The sequence below is a fragment of the Hippoglossus stenolepis genome, chromosome 17, assembly GCF_022539355.2.
Source record: "Hippoglossus stenolepis isolate QCI-W04-F060 chromosome 17, HSTE1.2, whole genome shotgun sequence".
NCBI lineage: Eukaryota > Metazoa > Chordata > Actinopteri > Pleuronectiformes > Pleuronectidae > Hippoglossus > Hippoglossus stenolepis.
The window spans coordinates 4,931,946-4,959,449 of NC_061499.1; the positions used below are offsets into that span (position 1 = coordinate 4,931,946).

General features: G+C 44.3%; 3 protein-coding genes across 4 annotated transcripts; 2 read left to right on the forward strand and 1 right to left on the reverse strand.

Annotated features, from left to right (window-relative positions):
- The first annotated feature begins 889 nt into the window (after window positions 1-889).
- On the forward strand, window positions 890-20,864 carry ago4 (argonaute RISC component 4). Of its 2 annotated transcripts, none has more exons than XM_047344142.1 (19): window positions 890-1,076; window positions 7,027-7,198; window positions 7,402-7,522; window positions 8,105-8,286; window positions 9,081-9,217; window positions 10,086-10,220; window positions 10,488-10,575; window positions 10,723-10,870; window positions 11,016-11,135; window positions 11,340-11,501; window positions 13,661-13,809; window positions 14,126-14,310; window positions 14,406-14,565; window positions 14,880-15,060; window positions 15,259-15,402; window positions 15,515-15,649; window positions 15,733-15,834; window positions 16,167-16,366; window positions 16,492-20,864. In XM_047344142.1, exons 1-19 carry the CDS (start codon window positions 1,058-1,060, stop codon window positions 16,598-16,600), a joined length of 2,649 nt encoding a protein of 882 aa, XP_047200098.1. In that variant the 5' UTR covers window positions 890-1,057; the 3' UTR covers window positions 16,601-20,864. The 2 variants fall into 2 exon arrangements, with proteins under 2 accessions (XP_047200098.1, XP_047200099.1); XM_047344143.1 differs by having other exon boundaries at window positions 13,676-13,809.
- A 1,596-nt stretch (window positions 20,865-22,460) lies between these two features.
- Window positions 22,461-24,943, forward strand: cldn35 (claudin 35). Its single transcript, XM_035183489.2, has one exon. It carries the CDS (start codon window positions 23,785-23,787, stop codon window positions 24,472-24,474), a length of 690 nt encoding a protein of 229 aa, XP_035039380.1. The 5' UTR covers window positions 22,461-23,784; the 3' UTR covers window positions 24,475-24,943.
- On the reverse strand, window positions 24,779-27,473 carry c19h1orf109 (c19h1orf109 homolog (H. sapiens)). Its single transcript, XM_035183490.2, has 4 exons — window positions 26,976-27,473; window positions 26,012-26,191; window positions 25,812-25,930; window positions 24,779-25,306 (listed from the first exon to the last, which is right to left on the reverse strand). The coding sequence occupies exons 1-4, from the start codon at window positions 27,242-27,244 to the stop codon at window positions 25,266-25,268; spliced, it is 609 nt and encodes a 202-aa protein (XP_035039381.1). The 5' UTR covers window positions 27,245-27,473; the 3' UTR covers window positions 24,779-25,265.
- Between the last annotated feature and the right edge of the window lie 31 nt (window positions 27,474-27,504).

Below are 27,504 nucleotides of genomic sequence, written 5' to 3' on the forward strand. Positions count from 1 at the left end.
TACGCGCTCCCGCCTCCCCATTGGTCCGTTTGGGGGGAGATTTGTATCCGCCCAGTGTGACGACACCGCCGGTGAGGAGTTGGTTTTAGGCACCGGGGAAAGCTCAGGCGGGCGGGACAGAAAGACAAAAAGAAAGAAAGAAAGAGAGAGAGATACAGGGGGGAGAGAGAGAGAGAGAGAGAGAGAGAGAGAGACAGACAGACAGACAGACAGACAGACAGACAGAGAGAAAGAAAGAGAGAGATAAAGGCAGAGAGAGAGAGAGAAAGAAAGAAAGAAAGAAAGAAAGACAGAGAGAGAGAAAGAAAGAAATAATGACAGACAGACAGACAGACAGAAAGAAAGAAAGACAAAAAAGACAGAGAGAGAAAGAAAGAAAGAAAGAAAGACTCAAGTAAAGGGCATATGCCTGAACAATCTACTTAAGTACAGTAACAAAGTATTTGTACTTCGTACATTTGACTTCAGTATGAGTAGTTTTACTTTTAGTACATTAGGCAAGATAAGATAAGATAAGATAAGATAAGTTAAAATAAGATAAAATAAGATAAAATAAGATAAGATAAGATAAGATAAAATCAGACAAAGTAAGATAACATAAAAAAATGATAATATGAGACGAGACGTTTTGTTTTTAAATGTGCAGTATTCAATGAAAACCACACCCACATGTAACAGTGACATAAAAATACAAAACACACAAAATACATGTTTATTGTATTAATATATATATATATATTTGTATATATTTTTCTGTTTCTGTCCCACTCCTCCCCGGATCAGCAAAGTTGGACCAGCCAGTGCGCTCAGGGGAGGGGAGGGGGGGAATTACGCATGCGCACTGCGGCCCAAACGGGCTGTAAGTGGCGCATGCGCAGTTACAAATCGTCAGAAGCAGCAGCAGCGGTGGTTCGGCTCCGTCGGTCCAGTCGTCCACGCATCTATTTTATTCCCTTTTCTTAAATTAGCCCCTTTAAGCTTCGCGATACCGCCCCCAATTTCAGCGTCGGTACGGAGCCGCCAGGCGGGGACAGAGACGGAGAGCGAGGACTCGGCCATGGAAGCCCTCGGACCAGGTAAGCGATCTGAGAAAAGACGGGACGTGGGAGCCCGAGCGGCGGCGGAGGCAGGAAGCCGAGGTCGGGACGCGTGTGCGCCAATGCGTCGCCTCACTGGGGGCCGCGGCTTGCAGCGAGGCCTCGACGCGCTGACGGGGAAAAACAAACCCGAGGCCCAGCCCGTGTGCGGGGTGTGCAAATGTGCGTGGGAGCGTATTCACACACGAAGGGGGTGGTGGTGGGGGGGGGTTCTACTCCACGCGGGGACAGCGGGTGTTTCTTTTTTTTTTACCCCGTCGTCCAGTCGTGTGTGCGCGGGTTTTATTCCCCCGACTCGTCGTGTCGGGGCTGGCATTGTGCGACTGGGGGATTTAACTAGGGACCTTCCTTCCGCGTCGTGGTGCTGTGTTTACGTTGTTTGTCCGCCGTGTGCGTGTCGTTTCCTCCGCCGCACGACCGCGACCCCGCTTCGGCACACGACCCCCACAAAGGAGGCGTCGAGATTTCTTAAAATATCCCGTTTTTTTTTTTTTCCGCCTGCGTAAAAACCGTTCGATTTCGCCTGGAACAGCGCGTCTCTCTCAGCCTGCGTCCAAGATGACAGCGGTGGGTGGAAATACAAGATGAATGCCAACACAACACATGTTGGTGGCGTTGAAAGGGGCAGAGACGCGTTATTTTTTATTTTTGTGTGCGTGTGTGTGTGTGAGAGACTCGTAATGTCCGTGGTGTTGCTGTCACTGGTTTCCACGCACGTCTCCTCGGGCAGCAGTAGCAGCAGCAGCAGCCATGCGCCCGTGAGAGCGCAGCAGGGAGGGATGGATGGAGCTGTTTCCATCGATCACATCTGCAGCCCAGCTCCATATTACTCACCTCCTATATGATAACAAAGGCACTTGGGTGTTTTTGTGTGTGTGTGTGGCAGCGGTGCAGTCTAACCATGAAGCCTGCAGAGGATGCACAGCAAAATCCATGCAGTGCGTTTTTAAACTGTCGCATGCAAAAACCTTTTTTTTCCTGTGTGAATTGGATGCATCTTGCAGGATAAATCCACCAATTCTTGCAACAGGGAAGAAGGTGTTTGTGTGTTGTTTTTTTTTTGTTGCTCGTCCACACACATCGCACACTGACTCCCGGAGAGATGCTGTTGGCATGAGGAGGACCAAGATGTATTATTTAAGGAGGGAATTTTGTTTTGCAGCAAAAATGAAGCTGCCAGAGGGACAGTGGGCGACAATAATGTTCAACCATCCACAGGTGTGTGTGTGTGGTGTGTGTGTGTGTGTGGTGTGTGTGTGTCTTGGTGGCTCCATTGTCTCACACACAATCAGTGCAGGATTTGGGAGTTTTAATTCAGCAGCTGCAACAAAATTAAACTTGTACTTTCTCCCATTTTACCAGCGAGCTCCCTATTTTTACAATAGTAGTATTTAACGATTGTCCACGTCCCTGTGTGGAGTGTGGCTGCAGATTCTCATATCACACCCATGAGCAACACACGCAACGATAGATGAGCAATGAGTGATATGTTTGTGGCTAATGTAGGAAAAATGCAGTTGCAAAACAGGTTCACGATACAAACAAGAGGGTCATTCATCAAGTTGTGTTTTGAAAACACCTTTTGTATGTGTAAACTTTTATGTAAACTTGTCGGCATGTTGAGGAACAAAAATTGATTTTAAAGGTCAACCTTTTCAAAATAATGTTCCATATTCTCTAAACCCTACTTGAGTTGCAGCTGTATTAAGAGGCACACTATTAGAATGAGATCGTTAAATTTCACCTCCGAAATTGGCCAAGTAGTAGCAGCCAAGTCTCGTATAGTAGAGTGACGCTGCATTGGGCCACAGCTGGAGGTCCTGTCATGCAACGGCTCAACAATAGAACCTCCTATGGTTCAGTTTTTGCAGATTTCTTAAGGAGCATGTCATTTTTCGGTGCTTTCGCTTCACTGTGGCTGGATTTATATTGGCAGGGCTGCGGTGATTTCACAGGGCGGCCTTCTTTCTTCTTTTGTTTCCGAATTTGTGAAGTCCAGCTGTTTGAATACAGACTCGCAGGAAAAACGTATAGATGGAGGCGAACTGACAGTTTTGTTTATGTGCTGTGAACTGTGGCAAAGCTGAGTCGACTGAAGTTGAAGCGTTTTCGGCTTAAGTGAGAGATTCGTGAGGATCCCAAAACAAATGCATGACTCGTTTTCATGAAAAATGGTCGCAAAAAGGAAAGAGCCAGGAGCGAGATAGAAGAAACACCCTGAGAATTCAAATTTCAGATGCCACACATGGACATATTTACACTGCTGGGTGGATATTTACATTCTGTGAATGGTTAGGAAGCCTTTTCTTTGTCCCATGTTCAGTGTATTGGTCCTTTTGGAATCCAGGTGACTTGTAGGTGTGGGCGTCACAGCGCTCCCACCTCAGTGCTGTTAACTCTGACTCATCACCAGGCCGAGCCATTGCGCTTATGCTCAGCTTAAACCCAGCTGTCCCACGTCTCCATCGCACTGTTGTTACCAGGGACACGCGCTGTGTTGGTGCACGAGCAGCAAACGTCGCTCCACACTTTGATGGTATTTAAACATCGGATAGATGTATAAAAGGTAGAAGGAAGACGAGCAGGTGATAATCTTTGTCTCGCGTCGCTCCTTGAACGTGTGAGCTAGTGGTCAGGTTGAGTCCAAAGCTGCTTTCGTATGTTATTGTCCCTACCAGGAAAAGCTCCTTTCACTTCCTCTGTGACTCAAAGTGGATACTTGGAAGGAAGGAAGCTTCCTTGACGTGTTGTTTTAAACCTGAGACTTAGATGCCACAGTTGTAAAGTCTGCAGGGCGTCTTTGTGTTATACCTTGAGAAGTTAGTCTGTCGGAGAGGAAGTGTTTCAGTGATCTGTAAGAAAGACATGGCTGCTAAAGTTGTGTACAAATATAAGTTGTTACCCAGAGTAGAAGAACTTTTTTCACATTCTTTTGAGCTTTTTATAGCTTAAATTTGTAATTAAGTCATAAAACAAGTTTTTGATGGTTGATGGCCTCAATTGTCATGGGATGTTTTCTCCTAAAGAAGCTCTCTGCTATTTATTGTCCAAAGCATTGCTGTAATTCCAACCAACACAGCACTGCATGTTTTTGCTGCTGGAATTAGTTTTGACATCATCTGGTCAGAAGATGAATCAATTAGTCAGATAGTCTGTAGCTCCTCAAATGTGAGGATTTGTCTCAACTGGATATCGTTGGAGTTTGGACTGTTGGTGGAATTTGAAGATGCCAACATTGGGCTCTGGGAAGTTGCGGTTGACATTTTATGTTTCCTAACTTTCATTGTTGCCATTGGTTGTGAACGTAAACAACCTTTTTAAAGGAGAGCGGGTCAAGTTACAAACAGGTTCAGAGCTGAAACAGCAGGCTGATTTTAAAAACTCACGGACAGAAAGTTAATCAGCAACTGTTCGATAATCAAAGTAATAATTTCAGTTTATTTTTTAACAATCGTACATTTACCATCTCCAGCTTCCCAACTGCTTTTCACTGAGGACATTTTGTTACGTTTTCTAGACTTGATGATTGATCTTATCAAGAAAATACCGATCAGATCAATTGATAATGAGGACGTCAGAGTTGGGTGTGGCGATGTGGATGGGGGGGTGGGAAGGAAATGGAGAAGTTGCAGAGGATGGGTTCTGGTGTTTCTAAACGTGGTAGCGTGGCAGCTGAGGAGGCTATATTTAGATACAGGTCTGTTTTTGGTGAAAGTGGAAGAGGACGACCCCGGACTCACTGAGCTTCACACGCACACACACACACGCAGTGTTAAAGCCTTTTCTGTTGTACCTGCATGCACCCAGTGAGCAGAAAAAATAGAAATGTAGATACTGATATTAAAGTATTTAAAAAGCACTGCGCGTTCTCTCCTCCAAAAATAGCGACGAGGGTGTCACAGTCTTAAATTTAAATTACCAGTCTTTTATATTTTCTCTTGCTTGCTATCAGGGGACGTTACCAACCTATAAACATAAAGTGGGATCATTAAACACTTAATACTGTGACACATCATTCAAAAATGCACTGTTTAGTTAATTATCATGAGGAATTATTGTTGTATGCTGCAGGGAAATACAGGAAATTGTAATAGTTTTTCTGAGATTGTATTGACGTATATGGTAGTCTTTGTGTTCATAGTTGGTGATGGTGGTGTTGCATTTAATTCAAACCTTTTGTCCACCTCCTGTGCAAAAAGAAAACTTTCCACAAAATGTTTCCATACACACCATTAACACAAAGCACCAAAAAAAATGGAGGGAAGAATAAATGTTCCTCAGTGACTGCTTAACTTCAGTGCACTTGAAATGTTGTAGCGTGCCTGTGACACATGATGCAACGCTAAGCTTTGCCAGGCTGCAGCACAGTGAAGAGAAACTTGTGTTGCCATCAGTCGCAAGTCGAGCGAACCGTCAGATGATTCTAATCCAAGTCGTGACAGAAAGCAGCATCAACATGCACCGACCGGCTTCTTACGTGGGACTGTGTAATAAAGCGGTATGATGTTACAATCAAGCTGATGGTTTGTTTGTAGGGAAGAGGAAGAGGAGTGGGAGAAGGAGGCGTGGGTAATCAGGGGCGGGGGGGTGATTTGGGGCCCAGGCTACATGAGGGCATGTTGGGAAGCGTGTTTTCAGGAAGTGATGGGGAGGGTCCCGATTGTCTGTGTTCTTGCGCTTCACTTGCTAACTGGAGCGTGCGGGTGCATGCAGTTCAGGAGGACCCCTGCAGTCTCTCAGCCGTCGGTTGACAAAAGCATTGAGCCGCCTCCTCCCCCCTCCTTCACTACCACCAAGAAAATATTATTTTAACTTAGTATTTCTGTTTTTATTTTTGTCTTGAGTTTGATCTTCAGTCCCAACTAAAAGCAGAAAGAACCACCCTGTGTCCTCTTTGAGCATTTAGCAGAATTGACCAGCATCGGGGCCTCCGTCCTTCAATTACTATTTAAACAGGTTAAAATAATAATACGTGTGATTGGCGACTCATTATCAGGGTTTCTGTCACTAGCAGCGGCCTCAGGTCTTAAGTATTTAAAGCCTTTCAGACCTAATGCACCTTCATTGCCTGCAGCTACTACTGCAAAAGTGTAGGATTCACAGGTACCACACCTGCGTGCATGCACGAACACAAAGTATATTTAATGTGTGTGTGGCGTGCACTTCTTAACGGTAATCCCAGACCCTCCGCGCGGCACCCCTCCATATGGCCCTGCTGCTGTCTGTCTGAGAGGATCTCGCCCTTTGTCTCTCGGCGTGAGGGGTGGGCGCCCTGTGTATTTGGGTGGAGCTGGGGGCGGGCCGAAGGATAATTGTTGTCATTGTTTCGCCAGCCCCTTGTTGACCCATGTAGGTCAGGCGCCAGAGTGGCACATCAGTCAAAGCGTGTACATGTGCGATGCGAGGCTATTTCAGTGCATTCAAGCAGGTGTCACTGATGAGATGGTTTGCAACAAGCTTGGCGTTGGGCGGCGCTCATTCATCCTTCAAGTCTGACATTTAATGAAGAGATGAATGCATCCTCGCTCCCGCCGCCCGTGTTAGAACACAAAATGAATGCTGCTTTCAGACATGCACGGGTGTCCGCGCATTTTCCAGAGGGGGCTGTGTGTGAGAATGCAAATGTTCGATTCAGTCGCTCGGGACATTTTCCTGCAACTTGTCCATGTGAGAGAACAGCAGGAAAATGGCTGGAAAATTCCCAGCCTTTGACGTTTCTAACGTGATGCAAAAATGCGAAAAAAGATTGTCTGTATTCAACATTTAAACTCAAGAAAGTGAAACTGTTGACATATATTAGTTGCACTGTCAGTTTAAGCCCATGTTAACCCTGAGCCAGTGCCAATCATCACTTCTCATGTAGAGAATCATTTAGTGTGTAACTGCATGTTAAATAAAAAAACACTTTCCTTCTCTCCGTTCTCTGCAGGCCCACCAGCCCCTCCTTCTCTGTTCCAGCCTCCGCGGCGTCCCGGTCTCGGCACGGTGGGGAAACCCATCCGGCTCCTTGCCAACCACTTCCAGGTGCAGATTCCCAAGATTGATGTCTATCACTATGATATCGACATCAAGCCTGAGAAACGGCCTCGGAGGGTCAACAGGTAAAAGCCTCAAGGGAGTTCTCACTTATCTTAGCTTATCATTTTGAAACGTCAATTGCATCTGTAGCCGTCATAACCTAAGACTACTTGTTTGTCTGGTGCAAAAAGTTTTTGTCTACACTGTCTCCAGGAATGTTTCCTCATCGCTGTGTGTGTGTGTGTGTGTGCGTGTGGGTGTGTGTGTGTGTGTCTCTGCCTTCTAGGGAGGTGGTGGACACCATGGTGCGGCACTTCAAGATGCAGATCTTTGGAGACCGGCAGCCTGGCTACGATGGGAAGAGGAACATGTACACAGCACATCCACTGCCAATAGGAAGAGATAGGGTTAGTATCTCAAACACGTGACCTCCCACTAATTTGTGTTTGTGTGTAGTAAAAATCTGTCCGCTCGGAGGAATTCAAAGAGTGAAAGTGTTTGGATTCAAACCAAGTGATTTGTTCATGTTTCGCAAGTGAAAGGTTTGTAAAGTAGTTCAGTGGATTAGCTGGAGCAGGCAGTCTTGATTTATGTAAATTTGTTCGTGGAAAGTTGCCAGCTTGAATTCCAGATAAGCAGAATGTGAGACTTCTCAAAGAAGAAACAACCCCCCCCCGGGAAAATCTGTTATTCACTTTTCTTCATAAACAGAATTAAGTATATTTTTTTCTCAGCTTGTTTACACCTGTTGCCTCCGTGTATAAATGAAACGCAGTAAATCTGCCTCCTCGTTAGTCGTTTCAAAGACAAATCAATTTAGCAAGGAGTCTTTTTATTCCAGTCTGCTTTGCTCTCGGGTATTTATTACTTATCTCTGTCCGTCAACTGCTCAAATCAATTTCCCCTCACTCGTCCTTTGTTTGCCTCACTTCCCTTTGTCCTGTACCACCTCCCCCCCCCTCTCTCTCTCTCTTTCCCTCCATCCTCAGGTGGATCTGGAAGTGACCCTGCCCGGGGAGGGGAAGGATCAGACGTTCAAGGTGTCCCTGCAGTGGGTGTCCGTGGTCAGTCTTCAGATGCTGCTGGAGGCGTTGTCGGGTCACCTTAACGAGGTCCCCGAGGACTCCGTTCAGGCTCTGGATGTCATCACGCGGCACCTGCCTTCCATGAGGTACCGCCGCTCATCCGTCTCCGCCGCTGCACGAACACACGAGCCGAGTTATTGCTTTTTCAGCTTTAATTTGACCGTATTGCTTTAATTTCCTGCCGTCGTGCGTCTCGCCGAACAAATACAATCTAAATCTACTATGGTCGGATTCAAGGATTCATCTTTCCATTGTTCTTTACATTTCTATGAATATATTTTCATGGAATTGACTCTGGGTTATTTTAGCTTTTATAAAACTAATACACTGCTTGTCTGACACATTGAATCCAATTGTAAATTTAACATTTTGACTTTAATTTAGCTTACACGGCAGATCTACTCGACACACTCCTGCGTTATCTAATATTCTATTTTAATCTGATATTGATATTTACCTTTTTGTGTGTATATGAACAACTACTCAACATATTTATTAGATCTGATATCTTTTTCATGTTGTTTTGCAAACATTGGACATTCTACACGCGTCAACATACACAGAAATTATTCAGTTCGTTTCATTCAAAATTCATTTCACTCAGAATATGTTTTACTTGAGGCCGTTCAACCACATTCATATTTTATAGTCTAAGCTGAGGGCATGTGAGTCCGTCTCCAGCTCTTTGTCAGAGTCTGTGTTGATTGATTTTGATAAGTTATTAACTTGGAATCCATTATTGTTTTATTCCTACAACACACAAATATCTATATATTGGTTTTCTAGCAATTCAGTAGTGAAATAGTGTGTTTGAGTGTCGCTCTCCCAGTTCAGTCAGATGATCTTATCTATGATTTATCTTCTGTGTCGGTTCACACAGGTACACTCCGGTGGGGCGTTCGTTTTTCTCACCTCCGGAGGGTTATTACCATCCTCTCGGTGGAGGCAGGGAGGTGTGGTTTGGTTTCCATCAGTCCGTCCGTCCTGCCATGTGGAACATGATGCTCAACATCGATGGTAAGACCTGAATGGAAATGATCTGCTTCGGTGCTGTGGGCGAACTTTGACTTTGTTCTGACGCTCAACCCAGTGATTTGATCTGGTTTTTAACTCATCGAGGGGTTAAGTTAAGTAGAAGTTTATTTCTTCTACATCTGAAATACAAAGAAATATTTTTTATTTGTTTGTGTAGGATTGTAAATCTTTCTTCAACAGTTTAAGCTAGAAAAGAATGCAGCAGTCAAATGAATAGAAGTTAATTAATCATGTAATGTTTGTGGGGAACATGTGACCACAATGAAGTAATGTGAGTTTAAATTGGAAAGATTGACCACCGTGCAGCTGCACTGATGAAACAGCTTTCAGATGAGAGCAGCTTTCAAGTAGCAAAGATTATTACAACAAACGTGTGGTCAAAACCTGGTTCAACCTTTGCCGCAGCTCAGTGCAGTGTGATTTGGTAAATGTCCTGTCGAACACACACGAGCACCCTTGACGTGTTTTACTTCACCATCATTGGAATGAAGGATCAAGTGATATTGATTGTTGAGATGTGCGTTTTGAAGAAATCACAAACTGCCACAGGATCTTATCGTCATGTAAAATATTCAACAAACCCAGGATTGTGATTATTTAGTTAATAAATATAACGTTTGGTTGTGTATTGAAGAGTCAAACCTCAAGCCGTTGAGATGAGGACCATCATTATGGCCGAGAAGGAGCTTGAAAGCCCCATTTTTAATGTTCCTCCCCCCCCGCCTCAAGGCTCCAGACTCGGCCTGTGATATAAACCATCCTGGACTTTTTTTGTCTCAGTTGTATTTATTAATTTATGAGACTGCTTGATAAATAATGCCTCATCTCTCTCTTCTTTCTTTTTTGACAGTGTCAGCCACTGCTTTCTACCGTGCTCAGCCTGTCATAGAGTTCATGTGCGAGGTGCTGGATATACAGAACATCAACGAACAGACCAAACCACTGACGGACTCGCAGCGCGTCAAATTCACCAAGGAAATTAGAGGTGAGCGCCAGTTACCAGCGTGAAGTCCGACTAATGTGTGCAATGGGTTAGGTTAAAAATCCCTCTTCACATCTGGTTGCCCTGTCACCATTAATCTTCACCGTGGCCTAAAAATCCAGTGTGGAGCAAGAAGAGTAGAACAGCTAAATTTAAATGCATTTAAATATTTAAAATGTCAGTTGGTGGTGTGGAGGGAAAAGTCCTGCTCCCCTTTTTCTTCTTCTTTTTTTCTGACTTCGTTTTGTTTCTTGTGTGTTTTGAAAAAAGGTTTGAAAGTTGAGGTCACACATTGTGGTCAGATGAAGAGGAAGTATCGAGTGTGCAATGTCACACGCCGACCTGCCAGCCACCAAACGTAAGCGGCGCTCACACTCATCAGTTTGTTCAACTTCATGTGTCTGCAAAGGCAACACTTTGTGTGTAGAAGAAGTCACAACACTGAGGCAATGCAACTTTCCATTTTCCTCTTGCGTCGTCACCCACCTATTCCCTTTATTCACAGGTTCCCCTTACAGCTTGAGAACGGCCAAGCCATGGAGTGCACAGTAGCTCAGTATTTCAAGCAGAAGTACAATCTTCAGCTCAAGTATCCACATTTACCCTGTCTGCAAGTCGGGCAGGAACAGAAGCACACCTATCTCCCCCTGGAGGTGAGAAACAAGCTGTTTTGATACTTGGGATTTCTTTTTCATCTGCACCAGCGACCTTTCCCCGTTGTTTAATTTCCTGCCTTTGTTCCTCTTGTTCCATTTGATTTTGTTAAAGTCACGTAAAGTATTTGTCCTGCTCCTGTAGGTCTGCAACATCGTAGCAGGCCAGCGCTGTATCAAGAAACTGACAGACAACCAGACATCCACCATGATTAAAGCTACAGCTCGCTCAGCCCCCGACAGACAGGAAGAGATCAGCAGACTGGTGAGTGTACTCTCCCCCCCTTGGGGTAGGAGTACAAAAAGCAAGTAGAGGAGCTAACATATGGTGTAATTTTAAGCTTTACTTGCTGCTTTGAACTACTTTGAGCTGCTTCTGTAAAATGCTGAATAAGCTTGAGAAAACCTGGAAGAATAAACTGTGTCCTTCTCGTCCTCAATCGGTCAATCCCTTTTCTCCTCCTCCCAGGTCAAAAGCAACAGCATGGTCGGGGGCCCGGACCCTTACCTGAAAGAATTTGGCATCGTCGTGCACAACGACATGACAGAAGTAACAGGGCGTGTTCTCCCAGCGCCCATGCTACAGTATGGGGGCCGAGTTAGTACGGACACGGGACGGGACTGTGGCAGGGTGAGTACTGGGCAGGGGCTGCACTCCAGGTGGCGCAAGCCTTCCTGGGGACGCACAGGGTTGGGGGGGGGCATCACTGTGTGAATGCTTGGGGCATGGGGGAAGATCCAGGTTTGCAGGGGTTGGGGGCAACAGCCAGTATTTTGGGGCTTCTGGTGAAGGCAGCAGATATATGATTCTGTCTTCTGTTCGCAGACTAGTTCCTTTTGTCAGACAAATTAATGTTTCTCTCCAAAAAACACAAACAGTCATACTTATTTAGGTGTTTAGAAGCAGAAACCAGGAGGTTACGGCCCAAAAACCTTGTCCCTCGCCTACACATTCTCCATATTCACATGTAGAATCAGTTTAAAGAGATTAATTGCAAGTTTAACTGGAAATTAAATTGATGCAATCAGCTCAGGCGGTGACTAGATGCGGTGTTGAGCTTTTAAATAGGCAGACTTCAGCGATCTGGATCTTTCACTGTGTTTATAATCCTGTGGTGAAGCTCAGCAGTCTGTTCAGTGTGTGCATTTACTTTAAATACTCTTTCCCTTCATTGACTCGGCTAGTAAATATGTAAATGACACCACGGCGCGCGGAGATGAGCGCTTGGCTTTTCACTTGTCACATTCAGTCGCGTCTGTATTGCTGAAGGAAATGAGATGAGGAGCCACTTAACTGCAGACTGCTGAGATTCACCCTCTGAATCTCAAATCAGCCAATTCTCCAAGATCCAAACTGGATGGTGCATGCAGAGGAGAAGTGGGAAAATATTTTGTGTGGCTGTGAAAGGCCTCATTGTTTGCATCCACCATGTCAGCAGGAAACATCATTTTGTAATAAGACATTTGCATATTTTGTTTTTGTGTGCAAAAGTACAGACTCTAAATGTCTTTGGAAGATGTGAGGGGCTGAATTGAGATTCGAGGATTGTGTGTACGGGAGATAAAACTGGATGTGCTGCCAATAGGAGGAAGATAAGACTCGCAGCCGCCCAGCATGGAAGTGAAACCTGTCTGAAATATTCACCAAAGCCTGCGGAGTGACTTCCATTTGTTTATTATCTCCCATCTGGAAATTAAAATGTTAATATAAATACTACAGGGGCTGGAATAAGAGTGTCCGTGCGGTGACGGAGTTCAATGATTCTGAGGAGATGAAACTTTAATGATCCCCGTGGGCAGGTTGCCTCAGTCTTTGGCTGCTGCTCTGAACTTCATTTTAAATTGTTCCTCAGAATTAAAGCAGGTTGTTGGTTAATTTACAGAAGATCCCTTCACAACTCTCTCATTCTCTCTTCCTACTCCACTTGCCTGCTGGGATATCGAGTCTAATCGGCTTCCAGTGTAATGCCTTTAAATGTAGACTGAAGGCTTTTCCCATTTCTGTGATCACTGTGTATGAATTAAACGCACACTTTTCATTTTACTCAATGGCCAGATGTTTGTGTGCATCCAGCTGCATCAAAGTATTCACAAAAAAACAAAGGTGGACTCTCCCTGATGTGACTGAATGCACATCATGTGAGAGGCTCCAGTCCATGTCACGTGTAAAATGCATTGTGTTGACATGTTTCATATAATTTATTCCGTGGTTTTAAATCCTGAAACCATGTTGAACAGTTTTTTGTTTTTTTTTTAGACGATCTTTCTTGTGTCTTGTAATAAGACAGAGAAGCTCTTCACTTTTCTTGGCATTCTCCTCTGAAGTAGTTCATTGTTGTCGCTTGTTTTGGAGGAAGAAAGCTTCTAATGGTCTTTGGCAAATCTTGTTAAGGTAATTGAAAGCCACTGCCCTTTTGGATTTGTATTCACAACCAAGCTCAAAGTCGGAGCACTCGCTTAATGAGGTCTCTCTGAGTAGATGCATTAACAAGCCTCACAATGTTTGGCTGGAAATTGATGTTTTGTGCAAAGTGATCGAGTGCTTTGAACAAGAAAGAAGAAAACAGCGTTTAATATATAAATAATAATAAAACTGGTGTGAATATATCAAACCAGTCTGGAGCCTCTCAAGATGTATAAAATACTTAATTTGTGCCAAGTCGGACAACGTGCATTAGGACTCGGTGGAGTTTAAATGCATCGTGTTTCTCTGAAAATCAAAGTGTGGGCCTGGGCTGTGTTGTACCTTTTGTGTTGCTTACTCAAACGGGGGGTTGACTAAGAGAGTAGGGACTCTCTCCGCAGAATAAAACCGTGGCCACGCCCAACCAGGGCGTGTGGGACATGAGGGGGAAGCAGTTCTACGCCGGCATCGAGATCAAGGTCTGGGCTGTGGCCTGCTTCGCCCCTCAGAAACAGTGTCGGGAGGACCTGCTCAAGTGAGTCCTGGACTTTAGTCCTAACGCGTCTTGAATGTATTTGACAAATATACATTATTGAATGTCTTTAATGTGTAAGAAAAGAAAAAACTTGACATTCAAATACTGGATTCTCTATTAAAACTAAAGCCTGTATATGTTTGTACATCTCTGACAACTTCTACAAAGAGTAGAAGCACATGAAATATTTCAGTTTTTATCTAATAGGTTGGTTTTCCTAACAATTAATGAGATAGTGTGGCTGTAGACTATCTGACGGTCTCTGTTTATGCTCTTACTTCTGATTTCTGATGAGCGTTTACTGCTTTTTCTGTAGGAGCTTCACTGACCAGCTTCGAAAGATCTCAAAGGATGCTGGGATGCCCATTCAAGGCCAGCCATGTTTCTGTAAATACGCCCAAGGAGCCGACAGCGTGGAGCCCATGTTCAAACACCTCAAAATGTCTTATGTTGGTCTGCAGCTGATTGTGGTCATTCTACCTGGCAAAACACCCGTCTATGGTAAGAAGTTAAAAACTCACAAGTTTGTATTTCAGTGAATGAGGAATTTTTTTTCCGGAGGTATTGATCTTTGTGATCTACGTCTCTACCTGCAGCTGAGGTCAAGCGTGTGGGGGACACCCTCCTCGGCATGGCCACCCAGTGCGTCCAGGTGAAGAACGTAGTGAAGACGTCCCCCCAGACCCTCTCCAACCTCTGCCTCAAAATCAACGCCAAGCTGGGAGGCATCAACAACGTCCTGGTGCCTCATCAGAGGTCAGCATGGGTTTAGTCATTTCTTTGTCTCCTTCCAGATGGGATTCTGGAAGGCGTCTTGGCTTTAAATGTCTGAGATTGGTTGTTGGATGCTTTCTGAATACAAATGGTTTAATCATGTGGTAAAGAGCAATCTGAGTTGGAAGTAAAACAAATCTGCATAATTGTGCAGTTCCTTTTTGAGAGTATAATGACATTTCAATCTTTTTCCTGCACATAATTTTCTCCAGAATTGTGTTTTGGGTTCAGACTCTGAATCCGAAATGTAATGCACTGTCTCTTTTCTCTTCTCGTGCGTCCTGTTCTCCGTTCAGGCCCTCTGTGTTCCAGCAGCCCGTCATCTTCCTCGGTGCGGACGTGACACATCCTCCAGCCGGCGATGGGAAGAAGCCGTCCATCGCAGCAGTGGTGGGCAGCATGGACGGACACCCCAGCAGATACTGTGCGACGGTGCGAGTCCAGACGTCTCGACAGGACATATCCCAAGTAACAACGGTCCGTCCCTTTTATCTTTACTTAAGTGGGCTATAACAAAAATAAATCAATTTAGAAAACACAGTTTGGCAATGTTACCTTTCTGATAGGCTGATGATTTATAGATTTCTAAAATCCATTTAATTTGAATGCATTAGCTTTTAAACTGCAGTTTTCTGTGTTTTTGTTAACCCCCCCTCTCCTCCTTTGTCTCTCCAGGAGCAGCTCTTCAGTCAGGAGGTAATTCAAGACTTGACCAACATGGTGCGTGAGCTGCTCATCCAGTTCTACAAGTCCACGCGCTTCAAGCCCACACGCATCATCTATTACCGTGGCGGCGTGTCTGAGGGGCAGATGAAACAGGTGAGAGACACTGGCAGCATGTTTCTGTTTTCACTTGTTTTTGTTACGCTTCTCTTGTTTTTGACAGTTTGGTCGAGCCTAAGTGTAAAACGATATTGTTGTGTGTTGTCAGGTGGCGTGGCCCGAGCTGATAGCCATCCGTAAGGCCTGCATCAGTCTGGAGGAGGATTACAGGCCGGGCATTACCTACATCGTGGTCCAGAAACGACACCACACTCGTCTCTTCTGCTCCGACAAAGCTGAGAGGGTCAGTGAGACTTTACTCTGCCATCACGTCTGATTATCCTGTTTTTCTACTGTACAACTCACTGATCGCTCTCCCCCCTGCAGGTTGGGAAGAGTGGTAATGTCCCGGCCGGCACCACAGTGGACAGTACCATCACACACCCGTCCGAGTTCGACTTCTACCTGTGCAGCCATGCTGGGATTCAGGTGACTTTTACAGAAGACCCGACATAAACAGAATTTTCTAAATTGTGTCCAGCTCTCTGCAGTTCTCAGTCCCCTCTGCAGCTCTGGAATGATGCAGGGATTTGGCACATTTAAACGCAATAAAATGTGAATTATGGTCGATGAATTGTCCTCTAAATGGCAATTTTGCTCCGTGGTTACTGCAGTAATGATGCTTAATGCGAATAAACGGCATGATTGGGATGTTTCTTTGACCCATCAGATGGTTGTGACTGTTATCTGAAGCAATGCACCATCTTCAAACATTCAATTATCATCGCAGTATTGACACATTTTGTTCCGTCCTTCCTCAGGGAACCAGCCGTCCCTCCCACTACCACGTCCTGTGGGATGACAACTGTTTCACGGCCGACGAACTGCAGCTCCTCACCTACCAGCTGTGCCACACTTACGTCCGCTGCACCCGCTCCGTCTCCATCCCAGCACCGGCCTACTACGCCCGGCTGGTGGCATTTCGAGCCCGCTACCACCTGGTGGACAAAGACCACGACAGGTAAAAAAACAAACTAAATCTGTTGTTCAACAGCTTCCAAATCTCAATTTCCTGCGGTTCTTTGTGATGTGATATAATTCCTGAAGGCGTCACAATATAAACCTTTGTTTTTCTCTGTGTTGCAGCGCTGAAGGCAGCCACGTGTCGGGCCAGAGTAACGGTCGAGACCCCCTGGCACTGGCCAAAGCAGTTCAGATCCACTATGACACCCAGCACACCATGTACTTCGCCTGAGCTATGGAGCACGTCAGCCAGTCCACCCGCAGATTCCCCCCCCCTTTTCTCCCCTCTCTCTTTATATCTCTTATTTGCCAGTCTTTCTCTCTTCTCCTCCCATATCTCTCTCTTTCTCTATCTCTCTCTATTCGTGTCATCCGTCTCCCTCTCTTCATTGTCACTCTACATTTTCCCGAATCTGCACCAAAGCGACTCTTGGACGGGAGAATCTGCTGCGTCGCGGCAGATTCCTGTTTCACGGAACAATCTCCAACCAGCGTTCCCAAAACCGAGTCGCCTTACTAACCAGCAATCCAGCACTGTGAAACCCCCCCACACCCCAAGAGGCTTCACAGTGCACGAAAGAAAAAAAAACGAAAAAAGAAGAAAAAACAAAAACAAACCATACACACACATACAAGTTGAGCCATTATTTCTTTTTGTTTGTTTTTGTTTTTTCTATTTGAATGTCTGCACTCTTGTGTTTGTAAGATACACTGAGCGACGGGAGTGGACTGGCACCATCTGTGCCAGCGCAGCTCCTCAGCTCTCCCAGCTAAGCAGGACTCTTATCTACTTTTACCTCAAAGCCCCTTTGGGCAAAAATCTGTCACAAGGTCTTGGGTTTATTGGGTAGTGGGGGAGGGACATGAAAAGAGATGGAGGGGAGTCGACCTTTTGAGAATGATATATATATATACATATATATATATTTTTCCTTTTTATGAGCGTGTGTTTTAACTTTTTCTCCTCTATGGTCTTTTACAAGCGAGGTGACCAGGGTGTCCATGCCCATTATTACTTTCCTCCCATCTTGGCAAAGAATACGCAAAGGTGTGTGTATGTGTGTGTGTGTGTGTGTGTGTGTGTGTGTGTGTGTGTGTGCGTGTGTGTGTATACCTGTCTGTGTGTGTGCGTGCATCTCTGTATATATACATGTACTGCTGTATGAGAGTGTGTTTGTGTGCATGTGTTTCATGGCAGGCCACTGAATTGTAAAGGGAAATCAAGGAGATAACTGCTGTAAATGCCTCAGATTTGTTGTTTTTATATTCACACATACAGTACAAATAAGCATATATTTACATCTCTAGAGAAACTTTGAGACATATGACGTAAACTGGCTCAGCAGAGGCAGGTGGCGGGAATTTCTATCAAGTCCTGCGTCACTTCTTAGTTTGAAATGTTTTGAGTTATTGATCATGCGCCTGCGTGCGTTCGCCTGCTGCTGTTGCACAGACGAGCAGGGTTTTTTTTCTTTTTTTTCTTGCATCTTAGGGGCGCCGGCTTCTCCTTTTTGTGCCTCGAAACATCACTGAGTCCCAGATCAAAAATAAGTAGCTTAATCCATTTCGAGCAGGAAGTGAGGGCAGGTGTGACGTGTAGCAGGAGTGGCTGTGGTCTGGCCTGTGAGCGGCCCAGCAGTGGGACCAGTTCACTGGCACCAGACGCAGCGGGTGTGGTTTTATCAGCCTTGCTTTCTGTATGAAGAGCAGGATCTTACTTTTCCTTGGACCTGATTACCTGAAAGATTATATGAGGACATTGCTGGACGTTGCTTTTCTTATTTTAAATTTTTCAAATAGTAGTTTCAAGGGCCGGAAACCAACATTTATTTTTTATTTAATTTTTTTTCGAGGTCTCCTTTGCTAATACTGGCCAACTCATTGCACTGACCCGGGACGCTAGGCAAGCAACAGAGGGCACTCTCAAATCTCTCTTACCTTTATGCATTTATACATATGAATCAACAAAGCAGATTTGTAAAAGTTTAATATAAGATGTTTTGTGGTTATCTTAAAAAAAAAAAACTGTTTAGAATTAGTAGTTTACCATTGATGTTGTTGTTGTTATCGTTGTTGTCAATGTTGTTACTATTGTGATGAAATTTTAAGGATGGCAGCAAAGCCAGTTATATAGTTACTAGAGCGACTTCAGGAATAGACTTCGGTTGTCGGGCTGCAGGTTTTTTTAAGGAGTAGAGCTTTGGGTTGGAATTTCTTTTCTTTTTTTAGCATTCTGGCTAATGGCGAGAAGACGTAGGCCCCCGGGACGGATGAAATCAAGCTTCCTCTGTAGATTCTGACGCGAGTAACGGTCAGCGGCAGATTTAAAAGTATTTTGAAGTGTAGCACTCCGACAGGTTAAACAGATCTGCCGCTCCCCCGTGCATCACCCGGCTGGTAACGGTTGGTTTTTGATCCGATGGATGGAGACAATTGGGGATCGTAATCAGAGTGAAACCAGATTAAGGGATTTGTTTAAAAGCGGTTTGTGATAGGCAATGAGTTGAATTTGTAGGCTTTTTAAAAGAAAAAAAACGGTTTATATTATTCTTGTGTGTATTTGAAGTATACCCATCTTAAAAGTCTCTACTATTTAGCAGTGTTTGTTTCCTGTTTTTATGCATTTTTAACACTGGATTAAATGAATTGACAATAAGCATAAGCACTGCCCTTGAACCCCCTGTTACCATGGAGAGAATTATGGTGACGTTGGCACGGTGACTGCTGCAGAAGTTGCGCCCCCTGTTGTTTCAGATGAAGATGTTAGACGTGGAGGGTTTTTGGAGAAATAGTCGGCGCGCACGCCTCCTCAGGGGGGCACAGCTCAGTGAAAACTCTTTTGTAATAAACCACCCGTAAAGCAGCAGGTTTACTATGAATGAGTTTGAGCACCTGCCTGTTGAAGGCGTGGGCGCTGGCACCAGTGAGGAGAGGAAGTACAGAAGCTGGGCTGGTGTTGGTTGTGGGGGGGTTGAGAGGGTGTTGTCCAGGCACTGCATGCAATAAGTGTTGGCAGATCAGATTTTTAAAAAACGTGCACTAGTTTTACCGAGCCAAGTGGGCTGTGACTGAATATTCATCTGGCATCTCGAATAGGGAACGATTTGACGTTTTTAATCACAATATTTGATCGTTGAACTCCCGTCAGATAATTGATCACTCCCAGTTTTGTAACATGACATTGCAAAGCAATATTAACCCAGTTGTAGTTTTCAAATGTGGAAAAACAAAGCTATAATTCTACTCATTGTGGTTGTTGGTCTAGTTTTTACGCTATTGTGTCTCTGTACTTATATATATTTTTTTTATTTGTGTTTATTTTATTTGCTTGTATCAATCAGTGGGAATGTGCATTTGGTGGAATAGTTCTGTAAACTTTAGACCATTTTCTTTGAAGCAACTAAATTTATACTTTGCTCGCCTGCATGCCAGAGTATTGTCCTTTTTTTAAATTTTTTTTTTTTTTTAAGAAAAACTAAAAAAAATCTTTTTTGGAATCATATTTATTATGAGAAAGGAAAAAATATAAAGTCTTTTTTCTTTTTGGGTAAATGTTTTATCGACTTAGTGGGACTATTTTAGGCTAGCAATATTTGTCCAGTCTCTCTAAGATGTATTTTAAAGATTCCTACACAAATGTCAGTAATTTGTGAGGTACAAGCTGTTTTTTCAGAGGCGGGGGGGGGCGGGCGTCTGGCTCTTTGCGTGGTGTTCAAATTCAAACGAGGTACTTTCTTCAATCGTGGACCCGTTAAAGAGCCAAACCCCCCCCACCCCCTCCTCTCCGCCAGGTTACCGTAGCGAGTGTTGTCTCCTCGTTCCTGGTTTGTACCTGTGGCCACGCCTTTTGATGGGAGGGGGGCACTCTCCTGTCTCCATGGCAACTCTGCAGACCCCTTACAAACGCACTTCCTCTTTGTGGAGGGGTCCCCATAGCATCGACGGAGCAGGATTACCTCTTTTTAACCTTTTTAAAAGTATACCCACAATTCTTTCTGTGCCCCAGTAGAAAGAGAGCATGAATTATTTTTTAAATTCCTCTACCTTTGATATATTGTTATATCTTAACGGATTTGTAATTTGACATTGTGTATCGTGTATTTTTATTTTATTTGTTTCCTTTTTGGTTTCTTTTTTTTTTTTTTTTTTTTTGGGGGGGGTTTGTTATCGTTTCTGCTCTGTATCTTTTTCTTTTTTTTTTTTTTTTGCTAGTGGTCTCTGAAGCTGTGTGTGATCGTTTAATAGCAATAGAGCCGGGGTAGAATTGGAACATTCCGATTCTGTGAATGGAGCGTTCCGATCCTGTGAATGAACACAACCGCTTTCTAACCATTTGTGAGGGGGGTGGGGCATGTCTTAGCTCCACCCCGCCAGCAGAGGGCCATTCACTTACTGTTATTGCTATTATGTGACATGTTCAAATAATTTTTTAGCCTGCAGGGAATTCTTGTGTTTATGTGCAAAGTAATAAATTGGTATTTTATGCCTGAAACTAAGTTTTTCGTGTCCTCGCTATTGACCAATCAACACCAAGGGCTCTGTTTATTGTGTTTTGTCACTAGATGGCATTCTTCACCAAGGTCATTGGATCACATGATTACTGGGAACTGTTAAAACATTAAGTATGTCACTGGTTCTTCACCTTGTTGATCGCCTGAGCAGATCTGAAGGAAGAAGTCACATGTTTCATCAGAGACCATCAAACCATCGTAAGAGGTTGTGACTCCAAATCAAGGAAAACAAGCACACTGGATTCACAGTTATGGGAAAAAGATTAAAAAAAATTATCAGTGATGTAATTATCCATTTAAATGTTCCAAATCTTTCCCTTGGTCACAGAAACATAAATATGTACACAAACATTTCAGAAGCTCAACAAAGTTATTTTAAATACACGGTGAATATCACAGGTTTAAAAAGATTCAACCGAATATCAAAATATTCTGATTAATTTCAAGACTACAAATATTTACCTTTATTTGAAATTTTCCTGTTGGATTTCTGCATGCATACCTGTGTATGTTTTTCTTAAGTTTTCTATAAATCTTTATTACAAATTAGCAAAACAATATAAAGTTCACACATAAACTAACATAACTGTCAATACATCACCAGGGGTTATGGACAAAGTTTAACATAAATAAACACAAACTGATGAGAGAAATCAATTTATTTATATTCAAAAATATTAACATGTTTCATTTGATAAGAGATTGAAGGTTTTCATTTATTTCCTATTAAAGGAGGTCGATTGTTGGGTTTTATCTTTGCAGAAGTACAGAAGTACCAGTACGACACCACTGTGTGTCACCTTCCTCTGCCTCCCTCTCTAAACGTCCCCTCTCCTCTCCTGTTTCCTGTGTCCTGCGCTGGTTGTCATGGCCACCGTTGCCAAGGAGCGCGGAGGCTACAGAAGACACGAAACCCGAGCCAGAGATCTTGATGCCTCGATATTTAATTCATCAGCACAATGGAACACCACCACCACGGCTCAGTGTGATGCAGATGGAGCAGCCTTGGGTGAAAAAAGGAAATTTCGGCATGTGGAGACAAAGAGCTGCTGTCACAACCTCCTGTTACACAAAGTCTGTTTCTCCTCCAGCTGCTGGAAACACATTGATGATAACGGCAATAAATGAGCCAGTTCTGCTATCAAATATTCTTTTTCTTTTTCTTTAGGTGTATATATATATTTTAGATATGTATATTTTATTTTAAATTTTAAATTTTGATTGAGCATTGTTATAAGAGAGCCTGTGACCCAAGCATTTCATTGCAAGCGACTGCTTAATGTTATCGTTGTGCATATGACAAACTCTTGAATCTTGAAATATTTATGGCTAAACACAAAACGCTTCAAAATCCAGGGTTTTGTCACGACACAATGGCCTGTTACTTTTTTTTTAGGTCTAACCTGTGGATTTTCAGCTTGTCGACCTCATTGTCGGAGGAACTCTGACCCCACTTTGCAAAGCTGTCAGTGCTGCGTCGGACAAAAAGGCCAAATGAAAGCTAATTTCTGTGAAAGCTTCTTTAAAATATGCGTGAGTTTGTGCGGCACGGAGCGACACAAGCGGTGTAATCCCCATTGTCGAGGCCCCCCTGTGTTGTCTTTGTGTGAACTGATCCACCTACAGACGCCGCTCCATCCACCTCACCCTCCTTTTGTTGTCTCACCCTCTTTTTGCCCTCTCTCCCCTCCCTCCTGCGTCCCTGTGTGTTGCTTTCCTGGGGTTCAGTGTAGCTTGCGCAGGTTTGACCGTCACTGTCACCGTACTGAAGATGGGGAGGCAGTGACCTGATGCTCCGTTTACCTACAAGTCTCTCTACGCTGCCCTGATTTGTTATTTATGCTCTTGCTGGAACTGGATTGACCCATTTGGGCTGCGTGGATACCAGAGGAAGCGGTCGGGGGGAGGGTGAAGCCGAGCGGCTGCTGAAGTCTGAAGTGGCCTCGTCAAGGCTTGGACCCCGGCGTGTTTATTGTCACTGAGGACGCACTTCAGCTGGCAGCGGCAGCGGCGTCTGCTGATGAGATCTGCTGGTTGTTTCCCTCTGGAAACCTCAAATAAATCACCGGAAGAACCTTTTTTTTTTGATTGACTTGTGCGGCCGATTGTTCTTCTCCTGTGGATTATCTCCTTTATTTATTCCGAGAGGACAAAACATTGGATTTCTGTCGACTCGAGGTAACAAAGCCAGGACGATTTTTATTCTGTGTAATCAAGCATCACTGTTTTGAACCTGGTTGTGACAGGAGACACTCGCAGCAGCATCAGTGGCCTTGAACCCAAGTATCAGGTTTTATCTGTCTCGTCCACGTAGGTAAGGCTACACCAAACCAGGAGAGTGGGATTGAAATACACTGCAGCTCAGCAGTCGGCCTCCTGGGTTCGAAGCACAGAAGACGGCAGAGGAACCATCTTCTTACACTAAAAATCCAGCCTGGCTGAGATCCATTTTTCCCCCACAAGGCCTGGAAAGTGAATGTCTGATTGATCCCTGCTCCTGCGGGCTGTCACAGGTGGCTGCACAGCTATTGGCTACTCAATAATGCATTGACTCAAACTCAGCAGTGGAAAGAAAAAAGGGGAAAAGTGTGCGAGACTCTGATCCTTTTTGAAAAGGTGGACGACTTTCGAGAGAAAGCCGGCGATTACATCTGGATAACCCAGAGAATTGAGCAGATGTTGAAGAGAAAAAGGAAAAGAGAAGGAAATGGCTGCTGACAAAGTGAGAGCGTGGCGAGGACCTTAAGAGACGAGGACAAGCCAGACAATAGACAGACGAGTCAATCCAAGAAGTGGACTTGGAAGAACAAACGGACAAGAAGAAAATCTCACCACCAACAGAACAGATAAGATATTGGTGATTGCTCAGGAGAAGCTGTGAGACAACAAGGAGGTTGTTGTCGTCATGGTGAACACTGGCATGCAGCTGATCAGCTTCACCTGCGCGGTGACCGGCTGGATCATGGCCATCGCCGTCACGGCCTTGCCCCAGTGGAAGGTCTCGGCCTTCATCGGCAGCAACATCCTGACCTCGGAGATCAAATGGGAGGGCATCTGGATGAACTGCATCTACCAGACCACTGGTCACATGCAGTGCAAGACGTACGACTCCATGCTGGCACTGCCGCCGGACATCCAGGCGGCCCGCGCCCTCATGTGCCTGGCCGTCTTCATGGGCTGGCTCTCCTGCACCGTGTCCTGCTGCGGCATGAAGTGCACCACCTGCGCCGGGGACGACCGACGGGCCAAGGCCGGCATTGCGCTCTCGGGCGGGGTTCTCTTCATTCTCACGGGCCTGTGCGTTTTGATTCCCATCTCCTGGACCGCCAACACCGTCATCCAGGATTTCTACAACCCCAACGTGCCCCTGATGCACAAGAGGGAGCTGGGTCAGGCCATCTACCTGGGCTGGGCGTCCGCTGTCATCCTCATGATCAGTGGAGCCGTGTTGAGCAGCACCTGCCCCCTCATGGAGAGGAGTGGCAGATACCGCAGAGGGTACATCGGCCGGAGCTTTGCTAATTCACCCGCTTCGGCACCAGATCCCCCAAAACCCATCACATCCAACAGTCTACCACTGAAGGAGTATGTATAGGAAGAGAGAGGGGGAAGATGACGCTGGTAAAAAACTGTATCTCTGGTTCTTTCCCAAACTTCCTGTCCCAGGTTCGAAGTCCGTGACTTTTAAGCTACAAATCGAGATCTATATATTTATCATATATTCAATTTATATTTTGTTTAGTTTGTTTATCTCTTTCTATGGTTAAACCTGTCTTCAGTATTTAAACACATTCCTGTTTGTGTGAAGTTTGACTTTTACTGCACTGTGATCTATAGTAGTGCCTGAAAAGAGCCCGATGCCTTGAATGTCGAATCAACAGCATTTCACAAAACAAGTATGAATGTGAAGATGGCTTTAATGATGGCTGTGTTGTGAAGAATGCAGTGATTTCGTATATTTATTCTCTGACAATGTCATTACCTCCACATCTGAGACCACACGTAAAGCCTTGACCAAGTTTGCAAACATCAGAAATGTGAAATAAAACGAGTTTGGTAAAGTGGGATTGTGTGTGTTGGATTTCCCTGAGAAATATATTTCCTTTGGGTCATTTTTGCCATCACAGAGGATAGAAAGTCATTTTCATATTTCAGTATGAAGTGGTGCCACAGTGTCCTTGCGTGGTTTCTCTCCCCTTCATCTTGTAGTACTACTTGAGGGTGTTTACAGTCTGGTGCTCACAGATACTTCCCGTCCTCGGACTGATCTGGAGACGTTAATCAGACTAAATAAAAGCATCCGAACATCCATCCAAGTTGAACACGTACATTTAGTAAGTTCTCTTCCAAATTCTCAAGTTCCACTTATGGTCCTTTTAACTGTCCTCACTCGGAATCCACAAAGAAGGACACTTTGCAAAGTGAATCTAAAAGAGGACAGAGAAATAATTAGGTCACCTACAAATCCTCAGCATTATTTATTAATATGCAGCCTCACTACTAACACTGACAGCGATAGAAAATGACTTGTAGATTTCTGTCTACCATTGGTCTACGTGCAGCTTGAACTAAAACAGTTACTCAAAGTGGCTTTAGATCAATATTACAGCATTTGTTTGTCAAGTCAGGAAAACCAAACCCCCTTTAACAGTAATTTTAAGAAAATAAAATAGTTGTTACTTAATGTTTAAAGTTATTTAACCCATAAAAACGAACCTGTCAAATAGAATAACATGTATTTTCAAATGCTAAATACTTCTGTTATATTTTCAGAGCACAAAACAGTGCTAAAAATGCTTTGCAGTAAAACAAGGAAAACACAATAACAATATTAGTTTATAAAGTAAGTAAAATCTTAATAGTAGAAGAGAACATGAGATCTATGATTTGATATATCAACATTAATCCCAACCTAATCCTTGGACATGTTACCTGTGATGCCGTCTTCTGCACTCGGAGACTCTAAGGATTTCCATCTGTTTGGAGCAGATTCTAAAAGAGAGAGGTTGTCGGCTCTCAGCATCTGAAGAAGCGTTTTCCTCCTCAGGAATCTGAACACATGAGTTGAGGGGAAAAACAAAGCCCAAAATATAAACACAAAACCCAATGCAAACAAATACATAAAAGGATACTGTTGCCGATAGTGACGCTCGGCATCCTGCAGCCACTCCAGCATGTCGGCGATAGACGGGGTGATTGGCGAGCGCTCGGTTACAGTGAGAACATCCAGACTGTCTGTGTTCTGCTCGTACAGTTGGAGGACCACAACGACCTGGTTGCTGATGGCATCTCGGACGGACTGGAGCGAGGACCTGAGGGAAAGAGGGAGGAAGGGAGTCATGGGCTGAAACATGGATGGATAGATACAAAATATGTCCTGCTCACATGTTCAAACTATAACAAAACCTGACACATGCAAGAATAACAGTGTGTAAATATGATGAAGTATCTATGTGTGATATATGTGCTCTCACTGGTGTGCACCAATGGTGTGCCAGTAGTATCTGATGCTATAACAAGAGTGGTACACCAGTGGCATCTGCCAGTGAAACAGGGACAACACACACAGCAGCATTTCTTCATTTGGGGACAATAAGACTTGTCGAATATGTCAATGGCCAAAAGTGCCATAAGCCAGAAAAATTACAAAAGAACACCAATAATCAACATTAAATTTGAATCATGATCACCACAAAAATGGGAAGTTTTGATCTCAGGGTGAAACTGGGTTTCAGCAATGGTCCATTGAACATATTGCCTGTGTCAGACTGTGACCCTGCGTGGCTGCTGGTTTAATTAGTGATTTCAGTCACAAGTTATGTTTGTTATACAGTGATGAGAGTCTGTACATCATTACTATTTTCAAGATTCAAGAAGGTTTATTGTCATTCCAGAACATGAGGCACATGAGAGGGAATGAAATATAAACACTAGAATCTACAAACTAAGCAGAAGCAGCAAATAAAAACAATAAAACAATAGAATCTCAAACTAAACCAGGATAAAAACAATGCAAATGAAAAAAGCTGCACATGAATATGGATTTCCAAGTGTAACTTCTGACTCTGAGTTGCACTGTTCATCCCACTCACTCACATCTTCTCGTTGAGTCGGAGCAGGACCGTGTCAGTGGCCAGAGACAGCTTGAAGCCCAGACGCTCCTCCAGGTCGGGGAAGTGTCTCAGCGGTGTGTCGGAGATGCGGATGCGGGACAAGGCTCTGCTCTGCTCGGCCAGGTTCCCCAGAGACACCATCAGGGGGCCGCACTCCGCCAACACACTCCTCCACACTTTCTGGTTGCTCTCCACAGTCTTGAAGCTTTTCCTCAGCGCCTGATGGACTGATGATACCGCGGGTTTGGACATTTCAGGAGCCGATTTTACACATAAATCCACTTAAAAGAGAAACCTGCGTGAATGAAATAAACTAATCATGGTATTTAAAACATGTTCCTGTAGTTTTAGATAAAATAACATCGTTAATTCGCCTCATTTCAGCCTTTAACACTGTGTTTACGCTGCTGCTGAAAACATCACATTTCCACCATGTTGCTCTGAACACCACTTCCGGTCTTCTGACGTAGGCGCCGTCAAAACGCACTACGATTGGCCGAGAGCTGCATTTA

Coding starts and splice junctions, on each gene's coding strand:
- ago4 (XM_047344142.1), top strand. Junction 11,136..11,339: donor AGGAAGAGATCAGCAGACTG/GTGAGTGTACTC, acceptor TCCTCCTCCCAG/GTCAAAAGCAACAGCATGGT. Junction 15,403..15,514: donor CTGAGGGGCAGATGAAACAG/GTGAGAGACACT, acceptor GTGTGTTGTCAG/GTGGCGTGGCCCGAGCTGAT.
- cldn35 (XM_035183489.2), top strand. CDS start 23,785: ATGGTGAACACTGGCATGCAGCTGATCAGCTTCACCTGCGCGGTGACC.
- c19h1orf109 (XM_035183490.2), bottom strand. CDS start 27,244: ATGTCCAAACCCGCGGTATCATCAGTCCATCAGGCGCTGAGGAAAAGC. Junction 26,192..26,975: donor CTCCGACTCAACGAGAAGAT/GTGAGTGAGTGG, acceptor TCTTTCCCTCAG/GTCCTCGCTCCAGTCCGTCC. Junction 25,307..25,811: donor TGCAGAAGACGGCATCACAG/GTAACATGTCCA, acceptor GTCCTCTTTTAG/ATTCACTTTGCAAAGTGTCC.